The sequence below is a fragment of the Schistocerca nitens genome, chromosome 4 (assembly GCF_023898315.1).
Source record: "Schistocerca nitens isolate TAMUIC-IGC-003100 chromosome 4, iqSchNite1.1, whole genome shotgun sequence".
In the NCBI taxonomy this organism is placed as follows: Eukaryota; Metazoa; Arthropoda; class Insecta; order Orthoptera; family Acrididae; genus Schistocerca; species Schistocerca nitens.
In genome coordinates this window covers 856,527,054-856,542,672 of record NC_064617.1, presented here as the reverse complement: position 1 = coordinate 856,542,672, position 15,619 = coordinate 856,527,054, and the positions used below count along the sequence as shown (strand labels likewise).

Genomic DNA, 15,619 nt, shown 5'->3' with positions numbered 1-15,619 from the left:
GAGGAATATAACTTTCGCGTGATGTATCATTGACAACTGTCATAGCTCTGTGAAACTGGAACCTTACATACACTACTGGCCATTAAAATTGCTACACCACGAAGACGACGTGCAATAGATGCGAAATTTAACCGACAGGAAGAAGATGTTGTGATATGCAAATGATTAGCTTTTCAGACCATTCACACAAGGTTGGCGCCGGTAGCGACACCTACAACGTGCTGACATGAGGAAAGTTTCTAACCGATTTCTCATACACTAACAGCAGTTGACCGGCGTTGTCTAGTGAAACGTTGTTGTGATGCCTCGTGTAAGGAGGAGAAATGCGTACCATCACGTTTCCGACTTTGATAAAGGTCGGATTGTAGCCAATTGCGATTGCGACTTACCGTGTCGCGGCATTGCTGCCCGCGTTGGTCGAGATCCAATGACTGTTAGCAGAATATGGAATCGGTGGGTTCCGGAGGGTAATACGGAACGCCGTGCTGGATCCCAACGGCCTCGTATCACTAGCAGTCGAGATGACAGGCATCTTATCCGCATGGCTGTAACGGATCGTGCAGCCACGTCTCGATCCCTGAGTCAACAGATGGGGACGTTTGCAAGACAACCACCATCTGCTCGAACAGTTCGACGACGATTGCAGCAGCATGGACTATCAGTTCGGAGACCACGGCTGCGGTTACCCTTGACGCTGCATCACAGACAGAAGCGCCTGCGATGGTGTACTCCACGACGAAACTGGGTGCACGAATGGCAAAATGTCATTTTTTCGGATGAATCCAGGTTCTGTTTACAGCATCACGATGGTCGCATCCGTGTTTGGCGGCATCGCGGTGAACGCACATTGGAACCGGGTATTCACCTCCATACTGGCGTATCACCCGGAGTGATGGTATGGGGTGTCATTGGTTACACGTCCCGGTCACCTCTTGTCGCATTGACAGCACTTTGAACAGTGGACGTTACATTTCAGATGTGTTACGACCTGTAGCTCTAACCGTCATTCGATCCCTGCGAAACCCTGCATTTCAGCAGGATAATGCACTACCACATGCTGCAGGTTCTGTACGGGCCTTTCTTGATACAGAACATGTTCGACTGCTGCCCTCTCCAGCACATTCTCCAGATCTCTCACCAACTGAAAACGTCTGGTCAATGGTGGCCGAGCAACTGGCTCTTCACAATATGCCAGTCACTACTCTTGAAGAACTGTGGTATCGTGTTGAAGCTGCATGGGCAGCTGTACCTGTACACGCCATCCAAGCTCTGTTTGATTTAATGCCCAGGCGTATCAAGGCCGTTATTACGGCCAGAGGTGGTTGTTCTGCCTACTGATTTCTCAGGATCTATGCACCCCAGCTGTGTGAAAATGTAATCACGTCAGTTCTAGTATAATATATTTGTCCTATGAATACCCGTTTATCATCTGCATTTCTTCTTGGTGTAGCAATTTTAATGGCCAGTAGTGCATATATATTTTCACAATCAGATTAATATTTACGAGTCAAGATACACATATTTGCGCTTTGCAGTGGATGCGGCCACAAGCTAAGAACTGCAGCGACTGTGAGTCCTTTCACACACTGTTCTGACTCCGGCCGCTTCGAATCTACTGTTGAGTGCTGTTGGGGGATGGGGGGCCATTCTCGTTCAGGTGCAGATACTTCCAGAAAGGGCTGGACTCTCCAGAGACTTGGTCGAATCTAGCGACCGAACATTTAGTGCTGCCATTTCACTAGAACAGAAATGGCGGGCATTTTAGAAGTAGCGTTCTTTATGCGAGATCCGTTGTCACCCACAGACTGTGACGAAGCGTCGACGCATAAATTTTCACGTAGGCCGCGAGCCCCCCCAGCCAGGGAGTCTCGGCCCTCACGAATTCTGGGCTACTGCAGACTGTGACGGGACCGCACCTCTGCTGCACAGGGCATTCTGATGCCCAGCACTACGTACTGCGGCTCGCTGGCGTACGCACCGCCGGAGATCATCGAAGGCAAGCCGTACAACCCCAAGGCGGCGGACGTGTGGTCGCTGGGCGTGGTGCTGTTCGTGATCCTCAACAAGGCGCTGCCCTTCGACACGACCAGCGCCAAGAAGCAGCACCTGCAGCAGGTGACGCGCGACTGGCGCTTCCGCTCCAAGGTGGTGCCGCTGCTCAGCGATCACGTCAAGCTGCTCGCCGCACAGATGCTCGAGCCCGTCACCACGGGCCGGCCCACCATCGACCAGGTGTGTCTACTGTACCAGCCAGCACCACTGTGGTTTTTGGGCGGTGGCTTCATCCTTTCCTACTGGTGATGTCTAAAAAAGTGACCTGTGCCTTTCGCGGGCAACGGCTCTACTGACTGTTCTATCCAAGCAACCGAGCGACATGGTGCAGTGGTTTGCACACTGGAATCGCATTCGTGACGACGACGGTTCAAACCCGTGTCCGGCCATCCTGATTTGGGTTTTCCATGATTTCTCTAAATCGCTTCAGGAAAATACCGGGGTGAATCATTTGATAGGGCACGGCCAACTTCCTTCGTCATCCTTTCCCCATCCGTTGGGACTGATGACGTCGCTGTTTGGTCCCCTCCCCCGAATTAACCAACCCATCTGCCCAAACACGACTCAGGACCCGTCCTCACAGCTGTACTTCTGCCAGTGCCTCGTCTCCTACCTTCCAAACTTCACAGAAGTTCTCCTACATAGCTTAGCGGACTAGCAGTCCAGGAGAAAGAATATTGTGGAGACACGGCTCAGCAAAGGGCTGGTGGATGTTCCTAGAATGAATTTTCACTCTGCACCAGAGTGTCCGCTAGTACTATGTGTATGATAAAAGTAAAGAGACTGAAACTTCCCGGCAGATTAAAACTGTGTGCCCGACCGAGACTCGAACTCAGGACCTTTGTCTTTCGTGGGCAAGTGTTCTACCGACCTTTTTTTGCATTTTGTTCGTTTTTTTGTTGTATTTGGTTGTAGGGGACGTCACATGACATTCATTGAAGTTCGTTTTGATTCTTTCACTCATTTTTTTTTTTAATTACAGAGACCAACCAGGTCTCTGACTGAACACGCTGAGATACCGTGCCGGCAGCCCGACTGAGCTATCCAAGCACGACTGACAGCTTCTGTGAAATTTGGAAGGTATGAGACGAGATACTGGCAGAACTAAAGCTGTGAGGAGTGGTCGTGAGTGGTGTTTCTGCAGCTCAAATGGTATTTATGTGGTCATTGTACGTCTCTAGATACGATACGACATCGCTTTACTTGTGGCGGTCATATGGCAAACTGGTCTTGGATCAGGACACAATTAGCCTTCCTTACTCGATCTTCTGAGGCTGCGTACACTAAAGGCATTATATTTCGCCCAGATTCTTCTTTCTTTCCACGTTCGGAAACCCATACCATTATGTGGTTGCTGGGACACTTCGTTCATTGTGTTCTAGAGTGCGAGGGGGAAGATCACATGAACTTCATGCAGTACATGTTCACTACCTATTGGACATGCTTGCCAATGCCTCTATATCGAGACCTCTTCGCCAACATGTCTAATCTTGTTTTCTGTCGGCAAGGTGTCGGTTAATTTAATTTTTCTGGTAAGTGGTTTCTTTGTTATGTATGTTCCCATCTGATTTGCTTCGCCTTGTCCTTTCCTGATTTCCCTGTTAGTTTGGTTTTGTGTATTGACTCACATCGCTCCAGTTCTATTGTAAAATGTGTATAGATGAGCCGGCCGCGGTGGCCGAGCGGTTCTAGGCGCTTTAGTCCGGAACCGCGCGACTGCTACGGTCGCAGGTTCGAATCCTGCCTCGGGCGTGGATGTGTGTGATGTCCTTAGGTTAGTTAGGTTTAAGTAGTTCTAAGTTCTAGGGGACTGATGACCTCAGATATTAAGTCCCATAGATCTCATAGCCATTTGAACCATTTTTTGTATAGATGAAGTATAGATACACATGAGCGTCTACAATCCTTGTAGTCAAATTGGGATTTTTCTTAGCTTGCTATTTCGAATGTAATATAGTTACATTTTCGTTCTACTTTTGTATTCCATTACAAACTTTTTTTTTTTTTTTGGTCATCAGTCTACTGACTGGTATGATGCGGCCCGCCACGAATTCCTTTCCTGTGCTAACCTCTTCATCTCAGAGTAGCACTTGCAACCTACGTCCTCAATTATTTGCTTGACGTATTCCAATCTCTGTCTTCCTCTACAGTTTTTGCCCTCTACAGCTCCCTCTAGTACCATGGAAGTCATTCCCTCATGTCTTAGCAGATGTCCTATCATCCTGTCCCTTCTCCTTATCAGTGTTTTCCACATATTCCTTTCCTCTCCGATTCTGCGTAGAACCTCCTCATTCCTTACCTTATCAGTCCACCTAATTTTCAACATTCGTCTATAGCACCACATCTCAAATGCTTCGATTCTCTTCTGTTCCGGTTTTCCCACAGTCCATGTTTCACTACCATACAATGCTGTACTCCAGACGTACATCCTCAGAAATTTCTTCCTCAAATTAAGGCCGGCATTTGATATTAGTAGACTTCTCTTGGCCAGAAATGCCTTTTTTGCCATAGCGAGTCTGCTTTTGATGTCCTCCTTGCTCCATCCGTCATTGGTTATTTTACTGCCTAGGTAGCAGAATTCCTTAACTTCATTGACTTCGTGACCATCAATCCTGATGTTAAGTGTCTCGCTGTTCTCATTTCTTCTACTTCTCATTACCTTCGTCTTTCTCCGATTTACTCTCAAACCATACTGTGTACTCATTAGACTGTTCATTCCGTTCAGCAGATCATTTAATTCTTCTTCACTTTCACTCAGGATAGCAATGTCATCAGCGAATCGTATCATTGATATCCTTTCACCTTGTATTTTAATTCCACTCCTGAACCTTTCTTTTATTTCCATCATTGCTTCCTCGATGTACAGATTGAAGAGTAGGGGTGAAAGGCTACAGCCTTGTCTTACACCCTTCTTAATACGAGCACTTCGTTCTTGATCGTCCACTCTTATTATTTCCTCTTGGTTGTTGTACATATTGTATATGACCCGTCTCTCCCTATAGCTTACCCCTACTTTTTTCAGAATCTCGAACAACTTGCACCATTTTATATTGTCGAACGCTTTTTCCAGGTCGACAAATCCTATGAAAGTGTCTTGATTTTTCTTTAGTCTTGCTTCCATTATTAGCCGTAACGTCAGAATTGCCTCTCTCGTCCCTTTACTTTTCCTAAAGCCAAACTGATCGTCACCTAGCGCATTCTCAATTTTCTTTTCCATTCTTCTGTATATTATTCTTGTAAGCAGCTTCGATGCATGAGCTGTTAAGCTGATTGTGCGATAATTCTCGCACTTGTCAGCTCTTGTCGTCTTCGGAATTGTGTGGATGATGCTTTTCCGAAAGTCAGATGGTATATCGCCAGACTCATATATTCTACACACCAACGTGAATAGTCGTTTTGTTGCCACTTCCCCCAATGATTTTAGAAATTCTGATGGAATGTTATCTATCCCTTCTGCCCTATTTGACCGTAAGTCCTCCAAAGCTCTTTTAAATTCCGATTCTAATACTGGATCCCCTATCTCTTCTAAATCGACTCCTGTTTCTTCTTCTATCACATCAGGCAAATTTTCACCCTCATAGAGGCTTTCAATGTATTCTTTCCACCTATCTGCTCTCTCCTCTGCATTTAACAGTGGAATTCACGTTGCACTCTTAATGTTACCACCGTTGCTTTTAATGTCACCAAAGGTTGTTTTGACTTTCCTGTATGCTGAGTCTGTCCTTCCAACAATCATATCTTTTTCGATGTCTTCACATTTTTCCTGCAGCCATTTCGTCTTAGCTTCCCTGCACTTCCTATTTATTTCATTCCTCAGCGACTTGTATTTCTGTATTCCTGATTTTCCCGGAACATGTTTGTACTTCCTCCTTTCATCAATCAACTGAAATATTTCTTCTGTTACCCATGGTTTCTTCGCAGCTACCTTCTTTGTACCTATGTTTTCCTTCCCAACTTCTGTGATGGCCCTTTTTAGAGATGTCCATTCCTCTTCAACTGTATTGCCTACTGCGCTATTCCTTATTGCTGTATCTATAGCGCTAGAGAACTTCAAACGTATCTCGTCATTCCTTAGTTCTTCCGTATCCCACTTCTTTGCGTATTGATTCTTCCTGACTAATGTCTTGAACTTCAGCCTACTCTTCATCACTACTATATTGTGATCTGATTCTATATCTGCTCCTGGGTACGCCTTACAATCCAGTACCTGATTTCGGAATCTCTGTCTGACCATGATGTAATCTAATTGAAATCTTCCCGTATCTCCCTGCCTTTTCCAAGTATACCACCTCCTCTTGTGATTCTTGAACAGGGTATTCGCTATTACTAGCTGAAACTTGTTACAGAACTCAATTAGTCTTTCTCCTCTTTCATTCCTTGTCCCAAGCCTATATTCTCCTGTAACCTTTTCTTCTACTCCTTCCCCTACAACTGCATTCTAGTCGCCCATGACTATTAGATTTTCGTCCCCCTTTACATACTGCATTACCCTTTCAATATCCTCATACACTTTGTCTAGCTGTTCATCTTCAGCTTGCGACGTCGGCATGTATACCTGAACTATCGTTGTCGGTGTTGGTCTGCTGTCGATTCTGATTAAAACAACCCGGTCACTGAACTGTTCACAGTAACACACCCTCTGCCCTACCTTCTTATTCATAACGAATCCTACACCTGTTATACCATTTTCTGCTGCTGTTGATATTACCCGATACTCATCTGACCAGAAATCCTTGTCTTCCTTCCACTTCACTTCACTGACCCCTACTATATCTAGATTGAGCCTTTGCATTTCCTTTTTCAGATTTTCTGGTTTCCCTACCACGTTCAAGCTTCTGACATTCCACGCCCCGACTCGTAGAACGTTATCCTTTCGTTGATTATTCAATCTTTTTCTCATGGTAACCTCCCCCTTGGCAGTCCCCTCCCGGAGATCCGAATGGGGGACTATTCCGGAATCTTTTGCCAATGGAGAGATCATTATGACACTTCTTCAATTACAGGCCACATGTCCTGTGGATACACGTTACGTGTCTTTAATGCAATGGTTTCCATTACCTTCTGCATCCTCATGTCGTTGATCATTGCTGATTCTTCCGCCTTTAGGGGCAATTTCCCACCCCTAGGACAAGAGAGTGCCCTGAACCTCTATCCGCTCCTCCGCCCTCTTTGACAAGGCCGTTGGCAGAATGAGGCTGACTTCTTATGCCGGAAGTCTTCGGCCGCCAATGCTGATTATTTATCAAAATTTAGGTAGTGGCGGGGATCGAACCCGGGACCGAAGACGTTTTGATTATGAATCAAAGACGCTACCCCTAGACCACGGATAAATAAAAACACAAAAATTAAAAATTACTCAAGAAGCATACAATAATAATTGTTGATACATATCATGTGAGCTTGGTGGTCGTTTGTCACCTATGTTCTCGTTTTTTTATCATAATTAATTTTTTCTCCCATTTGCAGCTTTTATTACATGATGATTTGACTATGGTCTACTGAAGTGTCATGACAGTACCAAGTCGTTCCGATAATTTAAAAAAAAACGGTTGATCACTTACCGGCGAAAGGCAAAGGTCCCGAGTTTGAATGTCGCTCCAGCACAGTTTTAATCTGCCAGGAAGTTTCATATCAGCGCACACTCCGCTGCAGAGTGAAAATCTCATTCTAGAAATATCCCACAGGCTGCGTCTTAGTCATGTCTCCGCAATATCCTTTCTTCCAGGAGTGCTAGTTCTCCAAGGTTTGCAGAAGAGCTTATGTGAAGTTTGGAAGGTTGGAGACTAGATACTGAAAGAATCAAAGCTGTGAGGATGGGTCCTGAGTCGTGCTTCGGTAGCTCGGTTGTCAGAGCACTTGCCTGCGAAAGGCAAAGGTCCCGAGTTTGAGCCTCGGTCCGGCAGAGAGAGTCAATTTGCCAGGAAGATTCATATCAGAGCAAGCTCCACTGCAGAGTGAATATTTTATTCATGTAAAGAGACTGATTATTTATCGAACAAAATTTTTATTTTATTTTTTCAAATAACAGTATTGCCCCTTCAAGGCAGTTCCCTTCAGCAACATACACTAGCCGAGACAGTGTTCCCATTCCTGGTAGCAGCAGGAAAAGATTTCAACTGGTATGGCCTTGAACATGTCAGTCACATTCTCTTGAACGTTCTTCGCAGTCTATACGACGTTCTTTTAAAACATTTTCCAATTTCTGGAAAAGAAAAACGTCGCAAGGCTTCAGATCATGTGAATAGGGGGGGGGGGGGGGGGGGGCTGTGGAACAACAGGAATGCCTTTTGAGGTCAAACATTCCGTGATGGAAGTGGCCGTGCCGCGTGGGGCGTTGTCATGATGCGGCATCCACTTGTCTGCGGTGTCTGGTGTCACTGCACTCACCCCTTTTCCTGCGCCTTTCGAGGACATCTTTATAAAACGCTTGGTTGACAGTTTGTCCTGGAGGAACCAATTGTTTATGCCCAATACCACGACTATAAAAAATGTAGATAGGCGTTGTTTTGATCTTTGACTTTCTCGTTCGAGGTTTTTTTTGTGGACGAAATGTTGTGTGCCACTCGCCACTTTGCCGCTTTGTCTCAGAATTGTTCTCGAAAGTTCACGAGGCATCACCTGTGATCACATGACAGAACCGTTCGTAGTCATTGGCATTCCTCTCAAGAAAGTCACCACGCGCGTTTCTTCGATTGTCCTTCTGCTCATTTGTGAGGTTTTTCGGCACCATTTTGGCATAAACCTTTCGCATTTGCAAAACGTCAGTCAAAATCTGATGTATGGTGAAGGTGTTTAAGGTTACCAGGTCATTCATCATCCTTACTGTTAAATGTCGGCCTGATCTCACAAGACACGCACACGTTCGACATTTCAGTCTGTTCTTAAAGTTAAAGGCCTCCCTGAACGAGGTTCATCTTCAACGTGTTCTCGTCCTTCCAAAAACGATCTGTGCCAGCTAAAAACTTGTACTCTTGATATGAAATGTTTCCCATAGGCCTGTTTCAACTTTTCAAAGGTCACACTCTACTCTTGGAATGCCCAATTTTAACATAAAATGCGATGGTATAACTTTGCTCTAAACGCTGCTGTTCCATTTGCGTAACACACAGCAAAAATACAACTTCAGCTATGCCCTCTCGAAAATCACATGATAACTGTACACGAAGCTGGAACTCGGACTGAGCCTCTGGAAGGGATGAACACACCAGTCTACTCAAGCAGAACAACACAGAGTTGCCAGATCGCTCAGAGTGTTGTCAGTCTCAATACTTTTCTCACACATCTTCTATGAAACTTTGTGACAGATTAAAACTGTGAAGCGGACCGAGACTCGAACTCGGGTACCGCAAGTTTCGCAGAAGAACGTCTGTGAAGTTTGGAAGGCGGATGACGAGGTACTGGAGGAATTAAATCAGTGAGAACAGGTCGTCGCTCGTGCTTGAGTTGCTCAGTTGGTAGAGCACTTGCCCGCCTGAGGCAATTGTCCCAAGTTCGAGTTTCGGTCCGGCATGCATTTTCAGTCAGCTAGGAAGTTTCATATCAGCGTACATTCCACTGCAGAGTGAAAATCTCATTCTGGAATGTCTAAAAGCAGCGGCAGTAATGGTCTGAGTCGGTAAATCTTTACTGATGTTTTATCTCCTTTATGGGGATGTGGCTTGACAAACTCTATCTGCAGAAATACCATTGTAAAAAGATTCATTTCTTTAACTATTTAACTACAAATTTCATCACTTGAGTATTGTGGCTAGGGCGGTCTCACCCCAGTTTCCATTGTTGCCAGATGTATCGAAGATGGCGGCGATGACGTCATCCAAGATGGCAGCATGTAGACTTACCAACAGCGCAGTATGTAATCCAAGATGGCGGCCATGACGTCAGATGATGACGCAAGTACCATTATCCAAGATGGCGGCTTTTGGCTGGAAAGTGCCACACCCCCTCCCTCAGAAATGTGGTGGGAAGGTCAAATTCCAACAGGATAATGCATCACACCACAGTTATCTATACTAAACTAAGAAAATCACGGAAAGATAAGTCACTTGGGCTACCTTCACTAACCTAAGTCATCTGACCGACACATCTTCCTATGAACTGGCCCAAGTTTGAATTTTAGGGGTAAACAAAGGTCAATTCGGGTATCACTACTAAGCTAAGAAAATGGTGAGAAAGAAAGAATACTTGGACTAACCTCAGCCACCCGACCACCACCTCTTCCTATGAACTGGCACCAAGTTTGAATTTCGACAGTAAAGAAAGGTCACTTTGGTTTTCGCTACCAACCTAAGAAAATTGTGGGAAACAAAGCTCACCTCCACTAACCTCAGTCACCCAGCTGCCACCTCTTCCTAGGGGTTGGTGGGGAAAAGACTCAGCCTGCACCCTGCCTGATAGAGAGAGGAAGGAGTTTTCGTTATTTATGTTGGAGTAATTTATTTAGGGATGGAGTGTATTTATCACAGTGATACAGAACACATAACCCATGTATAATGCTCTACACACACACTTGCTAATTGTAAACTGTCAAAAATAATGCATTGCACAACCTACAGACATGCAAACCACTCATAAATAATGCAATACATTTACATCCAGAGAGCCAAACAACTCGTAAATTTTCTAAATAATAATCCATCTAAAAGGCTCTCCAAACATGCTTGCTAATCGTCAACTGTCGAAATCACGCACCAGTCTTTATTAAACAATTAGAGACAGCACCACCATCCAGTGTGTTCGCCATGAGGTCTACACTCCAGTTGGCCTAGTACACAGCGCCACCGCCAGATGGCACTGTCTTCCAAGATGGCGGCCATGATGTCAGGTGATGACGCAAGTACAGTTACCCAAGATGGTGTCAAACAGTGTGTTCACCACAACATCTGGACCTAGTACTAAGTACCACCACCAGAGAGCACTGTCGTACATTCCGTGATGTAATCCAAGATGGTGGGAGGAAATGGCGGGAAAACGATTCTGCCTATGATGGACATAACTTTTTATTTTGCAGGCAGTGTCTCCACCACGAAATCTAGACTCCATCTGACCTAGTACTACACAGTGTCACCACCAGAGAGCACTGTCGTCCATTTTGTGACGTAATCCAGGATGGCACAGAGGGGGGGGGGGCGTGAAAACGACTCTGCCTGTGATGGACCTAAGTTTTTATTTTGTAGGCAGTGTCTCCACCACAAGATCTGGACTCCAACTGACCTAGTACACACAATACTGCCACCCGAGTGTGCTGTCATCCCTATTGTGATGTAATCTAAGATGGTGGTCTGGAGAGGGAAAACGTCGCGAAAATGACTCAGCCTGATCTGGACTGCTGGGGAGAACATTTTATTTAGGGATGGAGTATATTTATCACTGACGCAAAACACTCACCCTGATGTGCTTTGGGTCACAATACACAGTCTGCAGACCTGAAAACTACTTCTAAATAACGCTCTCCAGACACGCAAACAACTCCTAATTTTCCGAAATAATTTCATTACAAACATGCAAACTGCTCCTAAATAACGCAGTACACAGTTGTGCAGACACGAAATCAACTCCTAAACTGTCAAAATAGCGCATGGCACAACCTACAGGACCACTCGCAAAGCCGGCCAAGGTGGCCGAGCGGTTCTAGGCGCTACAGCCTAGAACCGCGCGACCGCTACGGTCGTAGGTTCGAATCCTGCCTCGGGTATGGGTGTGTGTGATGTCCTTAGGTTAGTTAGGTTTAAGTAGTTCTAAGTTCTTGGGGACTGATGACCTCAGAAGTTAAGTCCCACAGTGCTCAGAGCCATTTGAACCATTTTGAACCACTCGCAAAATAATGCAATCAATGCAGACAGACACTGTCCGCCATCCCCTGTCCAGTAGAGTGCACAGGAGGTTAGCAGCAACCCCCGCAGAGTGACTGTGTCTTACAAAGCAAGACGTAATCAGCCAGATGTTAAAAAATAACCGATCCCAACAACTACTGCATGTTACTGTCACAAGCGATCTTGGTTCTACAGGTTCACACAAGTATCCATGTTAAAAGCAATACCCACTTTACGAATCGGGGTGCACCATTACCTCTGAATGAGGTTGTTTTTTTCTGGACGAATACCGTGACGGTGATCATAGTAATGTGTATTATCAGCCCACGATGCAACCTCGTGATAAAGTAACCACAACTGAAAGTGATTCACTAAGGAACGTGTTATGTAAGCGATATATGCGACTCCCACACATGGCCCCATCTAGATAATTCTATAGTATTTGTAGCACATTCTGTCTAGAGACCATACCATACCAGAGGTTAACCGATATACCCCCTGAGTTATAGAACACAAACAGTAGTAGTAGATAATGTGTCGATTGAGGTCGTAAGAAAATGTACACTAGCTTCCCAGATCTCTAGTGTTACGCTATTTGCTAGAAATGATGTCCATGATTTCGAATCGTGTCTTTCCATTCAAGCACATAACTGCATTGGATCCTATAGACAATTCGTTTAATGATTGCAACCACTACTCAGTCATATTTCTGGCACTGTCATATCCCGAAATGAGTTACCTTCCCCCAAACTAGCTGCTACAGTAAAATTCCAATGTGGTTTTAGTCACCCACTATGCATCTTGCAACTGCTCTCATTTCTTTAGCTTACTGCATGTGATTGTTCCAATTTAAGTCGGAACTGTACACAAGTCTGAGAAAGACATATCCACCACCTTCTGTAACGCATGTAGAAACAGAACGACTTGAGTTACTGCAACAGGACCGTGTTTTGACTGTACTGTGGAAATGCGTGCAATGTGTTACGTCTCCAAACTAGATACAGATACTACAGCCCAAAGCAGATCTGCGTCCATTCAAATCTATCACCACCAACGTGCTATCATCGTTATTCTCTACCCTCAACAGAGGAAAATTACAAACCATAAAAGCTCATCCGATTTAAAAGTTAACATGGCACCGATGCTAGCACAATGACGCATAGCTGTGGTGCGGTCCAGCATGGAGAAAGAGATTTCACAATGCTCCCCAGAATAGCGCAGCATGCAGCCATCCAATCATTGCTAACGGTATGTCCAGTACCTCACCGAATTTACACCCGCTGCTGCCTGTATGGCACGATCCTGTTAAATATACAGGCACCACAGAGGCCACTTTAAGTTTGATCACCTATACTCTTGGCGAATGATCATACCTACAGACTATACTAAATCGCATGAGACACTCCCATTGTCCTGTTTAGTTGTTTCAAACACTGTTTTCTAGCACGCTTTCGTACAATGCCAAACATTTCCTTTTTTCTGCTATGACTTCGAGAACAGTGCCAGGTTCTAGACTGATATTAAGAAGTTGTGATCCATGGCCTTTCACAGGAAAGTAGACGTTGCACAGTGTGTATCATATTCTTACAGCAGATAGCATAACACGCCACACATTGGCTGATTTTAAATTAAAGACAGTTACAACGTAATCAAACTGGAAGAGTTTTAAGGCGTTGACATAGGTTTCCAAACTACAGTCCAAAGGTGATTCACGAGCACTACATTTAGACTCGTCTCTCACACTGACGGAATAGCTGATGGCTCTGCCTTCCCTTCGACTGATTCCTCATATTGCACACATGTACGCGATCAGTGTTTCAGCGCTATCCACCCCAGAAGGTGCTGTCCAGCCACCAAAACTTTTTCCCAAACTGAAACAAACGATATCAGTCAATCATGATGTGGTGATGTGACACTGCAGGTCTTACCGAGTGCCAGCAGTCATCTCCGGCTCGGGGAGATTAACTATTTCAGCCGAATTAGATAATTTTTGACAGCGTGTTTAAAGGCAAGCAAGTCCTTGACAGCACACGACAAAATTTAGACTTTTTCAATTGAATATTGATTTCCCGTTGTCCCTGATGGAGCCGGGAGTTCGCGAATTGTGATGAACAAGCTGACTAGTCACAAGTTCGTTGAAGCGCCCGTATATCAAGTTGACACCGGTGCCGTCCGTGGCCAACGATAAATACAGACATGAAGGCACGTCTGCGTGACGTCAGCGATACATATTTATCAAAGCTCTGTAGTCATATCTTTGACAGTGTAGTAGGTAAGCTTTTAGCAAAGATCTTTGATCAAAGCTAGAGCGACGGCCGTTGTTTACCTTTCGATTCGCTTGCTGTAGTGTAATTAAGCTATAAAATGACGAAGTATATTTGGTGGCGCGGCTGCCACCATGTGATCATTGCAAAGTGTCAAGAATACGAAATTGTTCATAACGCAAAGCACTTAGACTACAAAAACCATAATAAGCTGTTGGAATCTTACAAAGAAATCGTCGCAGCAATCAGCTGCATTCGAAGTTGCTGCAGTGTGGATGGTGTTAAGCTTACATTTAAAAAGATAGGATGTGGAAGGAGATGGAGATGAAAAGTCAAGTGTGCTCAAAAAGTACAAAAGTGAAATTAATCTGTTTATTTGTTCTCCGAATAACCTAACTTAACCTTAATACATTCCTCCATTAGGTGACTTCTAGGATGACAGTTATTGAACTATATGAAAAAAACGTGAATTAGTTACAAACTAGATCGTGCACACAAATTATTCAACATATAAACATCACTACAGATATTCCGATTTAGGTTATGACATGTTCGATAAGCCTGCCATCATTGGCGATGATGTGGCGCAGACGAATAGTAAAATTCTGCGTGGCCCGTTTAAGGGGATACGGAATCGGATTTTGGGTTAAAAAATCGAATTTTTTTTTATTGGCGTATTATATTCTGCCATGTTTCCTCTTTAAAATGACGTATCATACATAGCTCTACTACAATTATAACTATTTTATTTTTATATATTTGTGAGATCGGGTATTGCGCTCTTCACAGTGGTATAATGTTCGCTATGTCAAATATGTGGGAGATGGTGACTCTAAAGCATTCAAAGAAGTTTTGGAAAGCAAACCATATGGGAACAGTGTAAATATAAGCAAACTTGAATGTATAGGACATGTGCAGAAGAGAATGGGTGCCAGGCTGAGAAGGTTAAAATCAGTTATGAAAGGGAAAAAACTAGATGATGGGAAAACCTTGGATGGCAGAGGAAGATTGACTGATTCCATAATAGACCACATTCAGAACTGCTATGGCCTTGCAATCAGGCAAAATACAGGCAATCTTGAAGAAATGAGGAGAGCTATATGGGCTTTATATTTCCACACCGCATCCACGGATGAGCATCCACAACATGGTTTGTGCCCCAAAGGTGAAAACAGCTGGTGTAAATACAATAGGGGACTAACAACAGGAGAGAAATACATTCACCACCACAGTCTACCATCAGCCATCATGGCAGAAATAAAGCCCATTTTCAGAGATCTGGCTGACAGAAGTCTTCTGATGAAATGTCTTCACGGAAAAACGCAGAACCCCAACGAGTGCTTGAATAGTGTGATATGGCATCGTCTCCCAAAAACAGTGTTTGTCGGAATTAATACACTACATTTTGGTGTGTATGATGCTGTGGCAACCTTCAATCTTGGAAATATAACTAAATGCCAGGTCCTTCAAAAGTTGGGTATGTGTGTTGGTTCC

At 44.5% G+C, this 15,619-nt stretch overlaps 1 protein-coding gene across 1 annotated transcript in view; it reads left to right on the top strand.

The window, feature by feature from the left end:
- LOC126252617 (testis-specific serine/threonine-protein kinase 6-like) overlaps positions 1-15,619 on the top strand; it is a 51,985-nt gene that overhangs the window by 18,742 nt on the left and 17,624 nt on the right. Inside the window, exon 4 of the mRNA XM_049953519.1 lies at positions 1,930-2,232. Within this exon, the coding sequence (XP_049809476.1) occupies positions 1,930-2,232 (303 nt within the window). The remainder of the gene's footprint in view (positions 1-1,929; positions 2,233-15,619) is intronic.